Source organism: Ascaphus truei, chromosome 5 (genome assembly GCF_040206685.1).
Source record: "Ascaphus truei isolate aAscTru1 chromosome 5, aAscTru1.hap1, whole genome shotgun sequence".
NCBI classification, from domain to species: domain Eukaryota; kingdom Metazoa; phylum Chordata; class Amphibia; order Anura; family Ascaphidae; genus Ascaphus; species Ascaphus truei.
Genome location: NC_134487.1, coordinates 122,214,581 through 122,229,962, shown reverse-complemented (window position 1 = coordinate 122,229,962; position 15,382 = coordinate 122,214,581). Strand labels below are relative to the sequence as shown.

The 15,382-nt window shown below is 40.8% G+C and overlaps 1 protein-coding gene across 2 annotated transcripts in view; it reads left to right on the top strand.

Annotated features, from left to right (window-relative positions):
• CFAP54 (cilia and flagella associated protein 54) overlaps nt 1-15,382 on the top strand; it is a 331,179-nt gene that overhangs the window by 149,244 nt on the left and 166,553 nt on the right. For both annotated transcript variants that reach the window (XM_075600548.1, XM_075600549.1), the window contains exons 28-31: nt 3,596-3,763; nt 6,665-6,782; nt 9,504-9,593; nt 13,210-13,336. In XM_075600548.1, coding sequence (XP_075456663.1) covers nt 3,596-3,763; nt 6,665-6,782; nt 9,504-9,593; nt 13,210-13,336 — 503 coding nt within the window. The remainder of the gene's footprint in view (nt 1-3,595; nt 3,764-6,664; nt 6,783-9,503; nt 9,594-13,209; nt 13,337-15,382) is intronic.

The following is a 15,382-nucleotide window of genomic DNA, read 5'->3' as shown; positions in this document are numbered from 1 at the left end:
GGACCCAATTCTGAAACAAGCAAGATGTCCCTTGTGTCTGTTGGAGAGTTTACCCCAGTTTCTCTCACGGATCATGTCACAGCCTCCGGGATGATTAAAAATGACTTTGTCTGGGATGTCCATTCCTGTAATAATACTGTTTCACGCTGATTCACCCACAGTATTCGGGGTATCCACTACTGACGGTATGTCTACTACCACGAACTCAGGGGTATCGCATTTGGAACTTTCCCTTTTTTCAGAAGATCCCATCTTTAAAATGGACTTATATTTCTCTGTGTCTTCCACAATACTTGGGGTACTTGCTATTGACTGTCCTGTCCCAAAACTAGGGTTACCTCTCAAAAAGGTGCCTGGAGCTACCGATGTTAAAAACCCTATGTTTAAAACAGTAACAATTTGCATTGCTTCTCCCACAGTATCATGTGAGACCTGGGTACCTGGGACCTCCACTCCGAAGCCAAGCTCTAGTTCTCTGTCTTCTTTCTCTGTGTTGGAGGCATCCAGCTTTAACCCCAAGACTTTTTTCCCTAAGGTTGATGCACCGCTTAACCGCCTGCCTTTTTTTTTGGATAAAATCTGTTTTCTCACCTTTCAAACAGACTCCTTACTCGCAGGTCTCTGTGCGGTGCCCAAAGTGCCCGTTCTGTATGGCAATTGGCCTCTCCCTAAGACGAAGACACCCTTACTGGACCTCGTCGCTTTATCTGAAGCGTCCGTTCCTGTTCTCTATGGGTCCACTATGGGTATAAACATGCTTATTATGTCCTTCGCCAAGGCCACAAATTCGGATTTCATTCTCTCTAAAGATCACAAACCAAAGGAAGCGGATCCTTCTTCAACTGCCAGTACCATGACCAAGAGTTGCATACACACTGCTACAGACTCTCGCAAATTGCTTGGGATAGCAACCCTGCTTGGTATCAAAAGTACCGCTGCAATAGTGTGTAGTGAACCCTCCCGCCCCATTCCCTTGCTAACCACCACCCGGAATTCCTTGGAAGCTAAAGACTCTCGCAACTTCCTCCATGCTGATTTCACCAAAGACATTGCCTTCTCTGAAGGTCCCTCTGCCATTTTTGTCCGACAATCTGTGTCCTGTGTCCCGTACTCTTGGACTATTACTATGCACCGGACACCTGGCTACTGCCCTTCTGATGTTCCCATTCCGGAGCCCTCAGGTCCCATTGTTCATGTACCAAGAACTGCAGTACCACCGCTGTCTTTCATGGCACTCGCCAATGTACACCTGGATTGTGGACCTAATTCTCGCCGGAGACACTTCAGGAACAACTCAATGTCTCCCAAACCTATGAATGGTCCTGTTCACCCAGGCTTCTCACCCAGTGGTGGGGGTACTGTAAGGAATCCCAACAAACTATGGGCTTTCAATGCCACCTCTCGCCTAAGGAGGTTTAGGAACAATTCCATGTTCCCCAAATCTGTGATGGATCTTGTTCGTCCGGAGGCCTCACCTGAAGGGGGGGGTACTGTAAGGAATCCACTACTGGCTTTGACTATAGCCGTGCAGACCTGTGCAGTTGCAAGCTTCCTCTGGCAATCTATGGCACAGGTGCTGCCTCTCATTGCAGCTTCTGCCCTGTGCTACTTCATTGGAGGAATTCTCACACACCCTCCTCCTGTGATTGGATCTCCGCCCTTTATATTCTAGGCGTTGGCTCTGAACCAGCGCCGAGCATAACTATTCCTACCTCTATGTTACTGTCTCTGCCACAAACCACCCCAGGCCTCTCTCCTAGCGTTCTTACCTTCCAAGTTCCTGAATATCCAGAGGCCTGGTCCTGGACGTCTGTGCTGAAGCGTTGTTGCCAGCACTGGCCTGCTGCTATCTCCTTGCAGTGGCCTACCCCGGACGTCTGTGCTGAAGCGTTGATGCCAGCACTGGTAACTGCTGCATTCCCTCCTAGCAGTGGCTACCCTTCCTGTCCTGTGGCCTGCCGCTATTCTCCTGTAGTGGCCTATCCTGGACGCCTGTGCTGAAGCGTTGATGCCAGCACTGGTAATTGCTGCATTCCCTCCTAGCAGTGGCTACCCTTCCTGTCCTGTGGCCTGCCGCTATTCTCCTGTAGTGGCCTATCCTGGACGCCTGTGCTGAAGCGTTGATGCCAGCACTGGTAACTGCTGCATTCCCTCCTAGCAGTGGCTACCCTTCCTTTCCTGCGGCCTGCTGCGATCCTCTTGCAGTGGCCTGCCTTGGACTTCTGCGCTGAAGCGTTGGTTCTTCCCGACGCTGCCCTGCGGTGAACTTCGGCCAGCCTGCTGTCTCCTCCTGCTGAGATCGGTGTCATGGGCCGAGGCCGCTCCTCGCGCAGAAGCCACCCCCGCGCTCACGCTCCTAAGCTGAAGCGGGGCACTCCTGATTTCCTGTTGCCGAACTCCTGCATCATTAACGACGATGCTGCCTTCTCCAATCCTGACCCTGCGATGTACGACTACGAACTGCGCACTCCGGATCAGTCTGCGTGGACTAAGGTCGGTGATTATATAACCCCACCTCAGCCCCGCGGTCCAGTCCCGGTTTGTGGCGAGCATCGGCGTAACACTGGCATTCCTGATGCAAATGTAGGGCTGCAGAAATGAGACCCCAGAGTCCAACTGAGCATGTGCCAACTAGCTGGGGGCATGTATCAAAATGTGTTCCCATGTTAGTGAGTGGCTACAGGTAATTGAAAACCAATCACCTGTACTTAATGTTAAGGATAGGGTTACAAAAGGTTTATAAACGGTTGTCCACCCTTTATCCTGTGTTGTTCTTCTATACCATCTTGATTGCTTAGAGAAATGCTATGCAATGTCTGCATGCAAGGCCTTTTCATGGCTTTTCGTGTCTTGGGATGATAAAGATTTGCTGTATTAACTGCCAGTCCAGATGTGACTGTTTAATCATTTCCATCTTTAAGTAAGTGTCCATAATTTGCCTGTTATTTTTATAATCTGTTGTGTTCACCTTTATCAAGGAATAAATGATATTTTATCATATCTAAGTCTCGTCCCAGTTCAACCCAGTTATATATATATATATATATATATATATATATATATATATATATATATATATATATTATATTATATTATATATATTTGGTGTAAATTGCAGCCTGTCATAAAGTCACCGTGACAATGGGTGGGAGGGAAATGTCAGCATCTTGGTCCTCAGTCTTGTGGAAAGCCCTACTATATACCCCTTAATTCCGTCCCTTTTCCCGTCAGCCATGTGAGGAGAGGCCTGGCTGTTACCTGCTCCTCTTCACAAAACCCACATTGTTAATATTGAGCACCATTGTTTGCTACCCACTTTTAGGGAGCCGATTTATGGGATTACCTGATCGGCCATCTGTAGCCCTTATGGAGGCAACAGTCACATGCTGGAACTCTGACTCCTATAGTCTTTGTTGTGAGGTCTCTTCAGCTTGTGGGACATTTTTGCTAACTAGGGCTAAACCGTAATGCACTTTATGGCCTTATCACTAAAATAATATTTGTCTTTCAGATGATTATATTTGATAGTATTGTACATGTTCTATTTATGCTATATTTCATAATTGATGGAAATTAATATATTTTAATACTGTAGGTTCTCCGCTCATGGGAAGAATATGAAGTGGCAATTGCTGTAATTGAAGGTGGGAAAAAGTTACTTGAGATTACAGAAAATAAAACGAGCCTTTCTCAGGCTTCTCAATCAAAATCAACAAGCAGTGACGAGGCAGAAAAAGCAAAGGACACAGGAGATAGAGAAAAGGTATCTCTTTTTTCTTAAAATCAAATGTTCATGAACGCAGCACAAGTACATGAAGAGACAACCCTGTCCTCTGTCAGTCTACTGCTAAAACTCTAAAACAGGGGTGCGCAAACTGGGGGGCGCGTCCCCCAGGGGGGCACAAGATTTGCTGGGGGGGCACGGCGGTTACAGAGGCCCCGCACCCTTCCCCAAGGCATTTAAATGAAATGCCAGGGGAGACGTGTGGCCTCTGTAACGTCCCTTACCTGCTGCCAGCCGGGTCTTTGGCGATACGTCGCCATGGTGTCAAATGACGCGACGCGTCGCCATGACAAGCAGTGTCAAATGATGCTGTGGGGTCACGTGATGTCACATGACCCGCGGCGTCTTTTGACACCGGGTTCTAACTGAGGGGGGTGGGGGGGGGCGCAAACGCTGGGGCTCCCAGGCAGGGGGACGCACACCAAAAACTTTGCACACCCTTGCTCTAAAGCATGCCCTTATTCTCTCCCCCTGCTTCACATTTATTTCTCCCTTGCAGTCTATCCAAAATGCTGCAGATAGAATTATTTCACTTTTTCCCATCTGCTATTTAAATCCCTCTCCTGGCTTCCCATAAGTAGTTCTATAATACCTGCAATGTTTTCCAACTTGCCTTCAAGGCTCTTTGGTATTCTATGCCTTCCTACATTTCAGTTTTGATTTCTCTCTATACTCCTCCTTGTCTCCTGCGCTCTGCTCATAACTGTCTCATTTCCAACTGTTTCACCTCCACTGGTTTCTCTCGCCTAAAACCCTTTTACTGTACTGTACCCTACCTGTGGAACTCACACCAAGTATATGCTAAGCACCTTATGCTGCCACCTTGAGATCTGAAAGAACACCTGAATTAAGTATTTCCAAAGCCTGGAAATGGCTACTGCCGCACAAGCACTGCCATCCACTACACTTACTCCGTCACCTGCTGTCTCTATAATTCTCCCAACACACTATTTAGATTGTAAGCTCTTGGGGCAGAGATCCCCCTTCAAATATTAGTTTGAAATTTAAAGTTGATGTATATGTGCAATTAGGGATGCATTTCATTTTTAACAGTGACCTCAAAATATTGTGCAACCATTGTCTATCTTGTTTTTATTTGATCATGTAACGTAAAATAACATTTCATTCCAGTTTAAAACCTGGCCTAGATTGATGTTTTAGATTTATCACAAGCCAGGTGACAAGTGTACAATTTAGCCAGAAACTATTAAAGAAAAAATATGTGTATATGTATAATGTAAAAATGCAATATCTCGAGAATCTGAAAGATTCCAGAAATATGGGCAATTTATTCACATACCAGAAATCCATTAGATTCAGATTCTTGAGATATGGCATTTTTCATTTTTTGTACTCATTAGTCAATTGTGTTAACAAACAAGACCCCATGCCAAAAAAAAAATCTCCAAAGCGTTACAGTGATCCATCCAGTTTCATCCTCCCTTAATCCTCTCTCATACCCCCTCCCTTCATCCTCTCACCCCCCTCCCTTCATCCTCTCTCATACCACCTCCCTTCATCCTCTCTCACCCCCTCCCTTCATCCTCTCTCATACCCCCTGCCTTCATCCTCTCTCCTCCCCCGTCCCCGTCATTATCACCCCCACAGGACAGCCAGAGAAAACGCACACGCACACAGACACCAGGACAAAACAGAACAAATACACACAGGACACACAGGCAGGACACAGCCTCACCTCTCTCCGCTCCATGCTTTTCCTGCACTCTTTGGCCCCACCCCCAGGCTCCTGCCACCTCCTCCTCATTGGTTGCATTACACAGCAGCAGTAAATCAGGATGGAGGAAGCAGCCCAGACCCCTAGCAGCAGCAGCCCTACTCTCTCCCATCTCGGGGGGAAATCCCACGATTCCAGCCACCCTGCCGGCAGGATACTATGTCCAGAGACTTAATACCGGACACATACATGTCCAGTATTAACTCTCATTTTTTCCCGGACAGAGTAACCAAATTCCAGGCAGTCCAGTTCAATACCGGACACCTGGCAACCCTAATTGCTAGTATACTGTACAATAAGAAATCATGTCAAACACATGGGAAACGTATATACGAAGCACGTGGGTTGGCGCTGGAGGGCTTTTAATCTTAGGATAAGTGCTATCATGATGGAGATTTTCATTAGTTTGAATAGAATAACAAACATAATCTTAATTCTCTTTACTATTCGAATGAATCCTAACGGTTCTGTATTGGATATTGTGAATCGCCGTCACGTTGCGGGGTCTTGTGTCCCATATTAAGGCAGGAAACTCTGTATTTCTTTATACAGGATTTATTTACAGGGGTTAAATAATAATAGGCTCACTGTCCCTTTAAGGAAAAACAAATCATAAAAATAAAGCCTACTCCTATCCAGAGACTGTCTAAACATCAGCTCCCTTTCTGAGTGTCGCTGGCCAACTAAACTGATTCCCAGCTTTAAACAGCCCACCCAGTTAGCAACAATATCAACAGTCCTTAGGCACCCAAATCGACATTATTTAGTCCTTATCTGTGTATTCAGTCCCACGTGAGTCCAGGAAAGCCCTTTGGATCCAATGTCCTGGACTTCCCCAAAGTCATTTAAATCAAATCCCGGGGGACCACACGTGGCCTCTGTAACTTCTCTTACTTTCACTTCGGCGACGCATCAAATTATGCCATGGGGGTCACGTGATGTTGCGTTGCCATGACAACATGATGTCATTTGACACCGTAGCCAAGGGAAGGCGGGGGGTGGGGGGGGGCAGGCAGGGGGGCGCAGACTGAAAAGTTTGCGCACCCTTGTGTTAGACCATAGTCATAGCTTGTGTTGGACCATGTTCATAAATATTACATCTTTATATTTAATTTCTTCTTAAATTTTTTTTTTTTACTGAGCAGTTACTTTCAAAGGGTCATTCTCAGAGAAAACACCAGAAAAAGCAAACACTTGTTGCTGAAAAAGTCAATGAACAGCTGTCTGCACTAGAACAAAATCTGCTAAAAATGACAAACGTGTGTAAGTACATTTCTATAGCTATAGTATGTTTACAAGTTAAACCCTCTTCATAGATGAAAATCACAATCTTTCAAATGTTAAATTTGACGAGTCAGAAACATTTTGTGGTTATATACTAAATGACACAATGTCAACGGCTATATTTTGTATGTGACAGACAAGAGGAACATAGTCACATAAAAGCATACTGTACTTACTGTTGTATTTGTCCTGGTGTAGGATTGTTGTTTGTAATAAAACAATATATGTACAACTACATCTGCAAACAACTATCATTTATAGGTATCACAAACTGCTATAAACAATAACAGCATGGCAGTGTTTTACATGAACAAAACAAATATTTATTCACTTAAAATATTATCATACTTAGGAGAAAAAATGAAGTGAAAAATGGTCCGTACAATGAAATATATGGATATAAACAAAAGTAACTAAAATGAACAGAAATGTGAGGGTACGCACCTACACTAAATAGGAAAACAGAGAACCTTGCCAGGCCCCCTCGCTGCTCAGGACTAATCAGTATGAACCATTTTTAGACCGCATCTAGCACAGTGACATTTAGTGGGAAACAGCAAATACTCTTAAATAGTGCAATCATACAGTGATGCATTTAACTGAAATTATTTTAGAGATGATTCTAGATATGATATACACTAGCACAATCCTTAAGGACTAGCAACAGGTCAAGTTTTTAGATAATAAACCAATTAATTTAGCTCTATTCATCACTAAGGAAACTTGCTGAGTTATGTACATCCTGAAAACCTGGACAGTTGGTTGCTTAAGTCTAAGATTGGTTCACCCTGATGTACAGTATACATGTGTAAAGAAATGTCTCTTTTATACTAACATTGACTTTATAAATATTTTAAATAATCATGTTTAGTATCCCCAGTTAAAGATTTTTGGATAATTTCAGCATGCCTTGAGTCTAAAGTTTCACATATGCATTTCACTATGATATGGTTCGTTCTTACGTCAGTTCCTTTTTAATATCTTTATTACATATAACATTTGAACAATAAACTAGGGAGGCCACGAACATCTTAATTACAGCACCATTTAAAAAGCAGAAATGTTCTAAATAGCATTCTATTTGTTTGGTCGCCATGATGCTTTGATTGCTTATTCATTTTCAGAACACTTTGATTTTGACATTTTGGAAGTGATTGCTAGACTGTAAATAACTGATACTGTAACTAAAATGTTATGTACATAAACTTAATGCAGAGCATTTTGTCAAGTTATATCTGTACAGTATGTCATTGTCTATACACTCATAAACAAAGCAAAACATATAACTATGGGTAATCTTCTAAATGTAATTAGCAAAACTTGTGGCAATTAAATTAACAAGTGTATAACTAAATGAATGAGATATGCATCTTAATCAGCTCATTATGCAAGTTTGTTGCTGAGGCATATGATAAATTAATTAAGTCAGTTTAGAGTTGTCATTAAATTCTAAAAAAAATAAAATAGGACAGATTATAATTTTAATGGCATGAGACTTGTAATAATCTCAATATTACCAAAGAGGTTTTTATTTTATTTTTTTTATAACTAAAATCCTTAACAGTTTCTGTATTGTTGTCTAAAGCCAAGGTGATTGTATTCGAAGAGACTGAGGCTATTATGCTGCAGGACTGTGTTTGTTAAGTGAGGTAACAGTGTATTTGATTTTGTGTAACACTATTTTACTTAGCAGTTCAATCCAAATATATATATATTCGAAAGGATATAGCAAGCAATAAGTAAATGGTTATTAGTGGATATAGATCACTTTACCTGTTCTGGAAACCCCCTTAAATAATAATATGTTGCAATATAAAGGAATGCAAAATAGAAGAATATGGTCCAGCAACCTGGGGATGCCCCTACATGGGGTCTAAAGAAATTCAAAAGTGACAACAAATGGGTGCTAAGACACAAAAACTCAGGTCAGGAAGTAGAATATCACGAAAAAATGCAGTCAAGCACACAAAAATATAAAGCAGTCAAAAGGTAACAAAAAATGTATATTTTGGAATGGTTTATTCTCTTGGTCTGACAGTACAGGAACAAGGCAGATCTCTGCCCACTGCAGTCTCTGGGATGGTCAACTTGAGGATGGTCCCTGGACTACCACTACAGGTCAGGGCCCCTGCAGCTGTTCTGGCTCTTCCCTGGCCCTCTAGCAGGACCAGATTTATAGGGTATCACTCACTCTCCCCCAAGGGCAAGAGAAACAGAGTAGGCCAAGCTCCAGGCAATCCTGTGTGATCCCTGCCTCCCTCAAGAGGGGAGAGGCACTACTAAATTTGGGGCGCCACTGCCCTTAAGTACAGCTAGGAGGAGGGCATCAGGTCTGTCCCATGATTGGACATGCTCAGGCCTGATGTCACCGCCTCCCACTATCACTCAAGTGCAGCACCAAGAAGGGGGAAAACCCCATGTTGACTACTGGCAGCCTGATTCTAGCAGGGCTTACTGCCAGGAGTAGGGCAGGTTAGTAGCCAAAGGTGGCATGGCTACAGCAGATATCGCTGATTCGGATTGCGATAATGCAGATCATGCTTTGGTGACTCCCGGCCACTGTGTATATATGTTTGGAGCAGAATTATTTATATTGAAATAGATGTGAAGCTTTAAAACAAACTCCCTATTGTTGTGGAACAAACTTGTTAGCCTAAGGGCTCATTACAAAAGTATTTTTTCTCCTCTTTGATTCTGCAGCCAGTGGAATAAACCTTACAGGAAATGAAGATCCTTTATTGCTTCATGCTGTGGTTTCTTGCTGGCCACTAAATTCAGCTTTTAAAGAAAGTAGGTATTCAAATCTTTGTTTCCAGAGGCAATGTTGAAAAATATTTTTGTTTGTATATAGACTAATACATTTCAGGTACGTACAACACATGTATTTCTTTCATAAAATTTGATTTATAGGAAAATTATAGAAATGTTTTATATAGTTGCATTTATTTTCATTTATATTGATCAGTAGTACTGTAGATGTGCTTCTCTACATTTGTTTAACCCAAGAGTGCATTTTAAAGGGTCAATGCCTGTATTGGATTTTTTTAATATTTTTTAGTAATGTGTGCTATAACAATTAATAGAATACTATATTCCATAGAGAAAACATTGACATCCTGAATCTTATTTGTATAAATTACATACCATGCTAGATGGGCCAAATCATCCTGGCTAAAGTGAATATAACATATATATATATATATATATATATATATATATATATATATATATATATATATATATATATATTTATATATACAGTATATCATATATATATAAAATAGAAGGAAGCACAACACACCACAATATGAGCATTAATGCAGCAATCCAAGCGGCCATTTTTTTTAATTGTATTTTTTCCTCTTTAATATGTGCATCAATACAACTCACACAATTATAAGTAATTAGTTAAGTTGCCGATCGGTACGTTCTCCTGTGATCGATTGGCGAAGATATGGCTCTGGGGTTCACTAAATGGCTGTCAGTGCAGCAGAAGAGGACCAAAGACGCAAAGTTCTATGGGGAAGATTTTGTGACCATGCAGTTACCTGTGCAATTGGTGCACTGCTAGAGAGAGGGCAGGGCTCAAAAAGGAGTGTGCCAGAGCCTGTTTCAGAATAGGACGGGGATGTGACTTTGTAAATGGTTGCTATAGAAACAAAAAAAATGCTTTAATACATTAAAAATATCATACAGAGTTGTTTAAAAAAAGATAAGGTAATAGGGGAGCCCCTGCTGCTGCCTCATAGGATATGAACGGTGAACGGTGCTCTGGGTATACACTGAATAGGTAGAAAGAGTAGAAAAGAACCCAGTGTAGCACTCAAGTTCACCCTCTGGTGATTAGTGTGTGATTTAAAACATAAACTTTATTAATACAACACATATATAAAATTATGGTTGTTAAAATGACATACTAGAGGTCGTAGGATCATTATACTGACAGCCATAGGACTCGTGATCAATATAATAGATGTCTCCTGTTGTGTATCAATATCACACAGGAAACTAAATAAATCTTGATAAGAACCTCAATGAGGGTGAAAAGGTAGGGTTAACTCGACGATGTACTCTACCACCAAGTCACAATAGGCAATATATGCATAAACCATAAGTGGTAATGTTGTGACTGGTGGTAACCGGTGTACTTTGAAGCAAATATATTGTGCACCAGTAGGTCTCAATGTGCAGTCTAAAACAACCTCCTCACTGGTAATGAATGTGTGCACAGTACTGTATGAAGCTGATCACAGGTAGACCCCAGAGGTTCACAATATAGGCATATAATACCCTGTAGTGACCACTGCAATAATGTCATAGATGGTGATAGTTTGCAATGTGTTTAAATTGTGATGGTGGGCACCCTTATATGATCAGCTGTGCACAAAAATCACCACTGCATATGTGGAGGCGGAGGCTGTGAATACAGATCGTGGTAACTCAATAGCAGTATAATACAGCACATATATGTAAGGACTGCACTCAGTACTTAGTAGGGAGCAATGACCCTAACAGTATACAGTAACAAGAGGCTCTAAGTGTCCATCGGGGCACTGGTAGCCTGTATAAAAGCGCGGGCAGGACACCGCATCGTTTAGGGTCATTGCTTCCTACTAAGTACTGAGTGCAGTCCTTACATATATGTACTGTATTATACTGCTATTGAGTTACCACGATCTGTATTCACAGCCTCCGCCTCCACATATGCAGTGGTGATTTTTGTGCACAGCTGATCATATAAGGGTGCCCACCATCACAATTTAAACACATTGCAAACTATCACCATCTATGACATTATTGCAGTGGTCACTACAGGGTATTATATGCCTATACTGTGAACCTCTGGGGTCTACCTGTGATCAGCTTCATACAGAACTGTGCACACATTCATTACCAGTGAGGAGGTTGTTTTAGACAGCACATTGAGACCTACTGGTGCACAATATATTTGCTTCAAAGTACACCGGTTACCACCAGTCACAACATTACCACTTATGGTTTATGCATATATTGCCTATTGTGACTTGGTGGTAGAGTACATCGTCGAGTTAACCCTACCTTTTCACCCTCATTGAGGTTCTTATCAAGATTTATTTAGTTTCCTGTGTGATATTGATACACAACAGGAGACATCTATTATATTGATCACGAGCCCTATGGCTGTCAGAATAACGATCCTACGACCTCTAGTATGTCATTTTAACACCCATAATTTTATATATGTGTTGTATTAATAAAGTTTATGTTTTAAATCACACACTAATCACCAGAGGGTGAACTTGAGTGCTACACTGGGTTCTTTTCTACTCTTTCTACCTTGTTTAAAAAAAGGCCACAAGTATTATCTCTTAGAACAGAACTGATTTAGTAAAAAAAAACAAACACGTAGGATATTGCTTGGTCTGCAGCTTTGTGTCAAAATTAAATAACTAATTTGCCCATGAGTTAGTTAATGATACTCTAATACTCATTTTGTGGTGTGCTGTGCTTCCTTCTTTCTTTGATATGTTACATTCACTTTAGCCACTGGCCCATCTAGTACTTACGGTGTGTTTTTCACATTAACTTACTAATAGTGAATTGGTTATTTTCTTTAATATTTGAGCTGTTACACTTAGGATCATGTTTTCCAATTCAGATTAATGTACATATTAATGAAACTGCTGGTACCTACGTCATTTACTGAGCCCTTCAGGCCATGCATTTGTTTAAGCACATGCCTTCACAATTTATTCCAGCTCTAGGACAACATTATCTCGGGATATCAAGTTTGCATCCAATTTATCACAGCTTTTAAACCTGCATGTAAATGAATTATAAACACTGAATCAATTTAGTGTAGTGAATACAGCAATACTTGCCAAAAATTACTACAAACTCAGAATGGATATTAGTTAACCCTAGTGACCAAAAGATGTCACTCTTTCCTAGTTTATGTTTAATGTTTAACATTTGAATTGGTGTGGGCTTGCATCAACAACTTTAGATTGATGTCAGTGTCACTAAAACCCAGTCTCCGCTATCTATCAGTCACTTGATTGGTAATGTTGTAGGTGCATTAGTGATGAAATTGCCAATTTTCTTCAGATCTGTTTAGGAAAGCAGCTTACATTTCTATATGAATTTTTAGATATAGATGTGGACTTTTGTTTATTAGTATGCACAAAACCATTGTAACTTACTTGTACTGTATTGGAATTATACACTTTTCCATTATCAACCTTAGTTATAACTCAGCTACATTATATACCATGTAGTGAAAAGCATGATTCTCATCTTTCTTGTTTAAGTGTTGTGTATGTTGGGTTCCATACTGTAGTTGTCTGATGATATATTTGCATGCCATTTTAAATTGAAAATTCACACATTTAAAAAAATATATATTTTATTTTGAATTTGAATGCAGTCATGAAATTCAAGAAGAAATCTCGTTTCTTGGAATTTTTTGCACAGCTTTTGCAGCGAGTAGTATATGAAGAAAAGTTTCTGCGAGCAACGGAATGGGCTACCATTGTGTTTGACCATTTGAAAAGGTATATTTTTGTTTCCAGTAGATATGCTTTTATTTTATTTATTTAGGCCATGTTTTGCAAAGGGCTTTGGTTTCCTAAAGAGAGGGTTCAGAAACACTGATGTAGAGTGACACTAATAGCTGCCTGCATATACAGATGCTAAAACATTTAACATGCATGAAAACTCAAGATGCTACTTACCTTTTGTTTCATTGAAGTACAACTATATACTTTTAATTCCTTAGATGAAAGGACTTTCATCTGAGGAACTAAAATGTAATGGATAGTTTGAGACTTTGTCCGGGGAGACTTTTCTGTGAGTCTGGCAGCAAGAGATAGTGAGAGAGAGTTTTATTGTTTGTTTTGATCACTTTGTATTACCAATTTCTTTTCTGTGACATTCACTATTCACCGATTTTTTTTTCACATAATTTATTCTACATTATTTGTTTTCTGAGTTTTAATGCCCCTTCTTTCTTTTTCACAACTATATATTCACTCAGCCAGCACAATCAAGCCCGTCTTTAAACAGCAATGCCAGAGACACTATTATTCCTTTAGAACTACAAAGAGACTATCTAATCTCTTCGGCCTTCTAGACAAATTTAATAGATTTTCGGGTTTCAAAATTAATCAAACCAAATCAGAAGCCCTAAATATTAATCTACCTAAAGAAATGAAGAAACTTATTGAAATCAATTTTATTTTCAAAGGGCAACCAAAACTTATCAAATATTTAGGAATTAATATCACAAACGATTATAAAACTTTATACAAGCCAATTTTCCCAAACTCATAAAATCATTGAGAGAAGATATTAGAATTTGGTCAACATATAATATATCCTAGATTGGTAGAATATATTGTATCAAGATGAATCTGCTTCCCCGCATCTTGTATCTGTTCCAGAGCTCACCAATCCCTTTTAATAATGAAGGGTAGCCCTTCAGGATTTAATCTCCAAGTTTATTTGGAAGTATAAAAAACCGAGAGTGAGGGGAAGGATCTTGATGAGGCCAACATTGGCGTGGGGCTAGCGTTAGCTTGCTTGTGGTCTTATTGCAAGGCAGCCCAATTATGCCTAATTTCCCAATGGCACTGCGACACTAGCCTCAAACGCTGGGTAGCAGTAGAAAAAGAAGTCTGCGCGCCTTTGAAGCTGCACAGCATAATTTCGTTCCCATCTCGGACACTAAAATCTATCAGAGCCGCTATCCTCGATGACCAACTCGGTAGCAGTCTGGGAGTCAGCGAAATTTAGACTTGTGTTGACCTCCAAAAACTCCCTAATGACACCCTTATTTGATAACACGGATTTCGCACCAGGCCTGAATAGCAAAGATTTCGGTAATTGGAAAAAGATTGGAGTTACTAGAGGAGAGATCTGGAGGGTAAAATTGGTATAAAATAATTTGAACAAATTAAGTCAGAAAAAGACATCCCGCATGCAGAATTTTACCTCCAGATCAGAGCTTTTTGTAACAAATTCTCGGCCCACCCACCCATTGACCAATTTCTAACAGCTCTGTACTTTAGAAACAGACACCAGGGCACTTACATCTCGGATATACAGATAAGTAACCTGCTCTGACCCAGGGTATACTAGGAAACTAAAATATGTGTTCCAGTGGGAAGCCGATTGGTAGAGACATTAGAAGAAGAGGAATAGGTGGAGATGTTTACAGCAGCAGCTAAGAGCTCGATTTGCACAACATTACGTGAGAACGCATATAAAGTTTTAATGAGATGGTATCTGAACCCACTAAAATTATCCAAATATGTACCAGGCTACTCCCCATTGTGCCCGATCAATGTGGAGAACAGGCAGATTTGTTGCATATGCTGTGGTCTTGCCCCAGGTTGGTGCCTGTATGGGAACAAATCCAAGATTTGCTTCAGAGGATGTTTGGCCTCACAGTCCCGTTAGATCCTTAGATATTTTTGTTAAATAGGCCATGACATGGATGAGTGCAAAATAGTTGCTCGTTTTGCAACGGCGACAAGGTGCGAGATCGCAGCATTATGGAAACAGAAGTTTCATCCATACCCAAAATAAGAAATAGAATT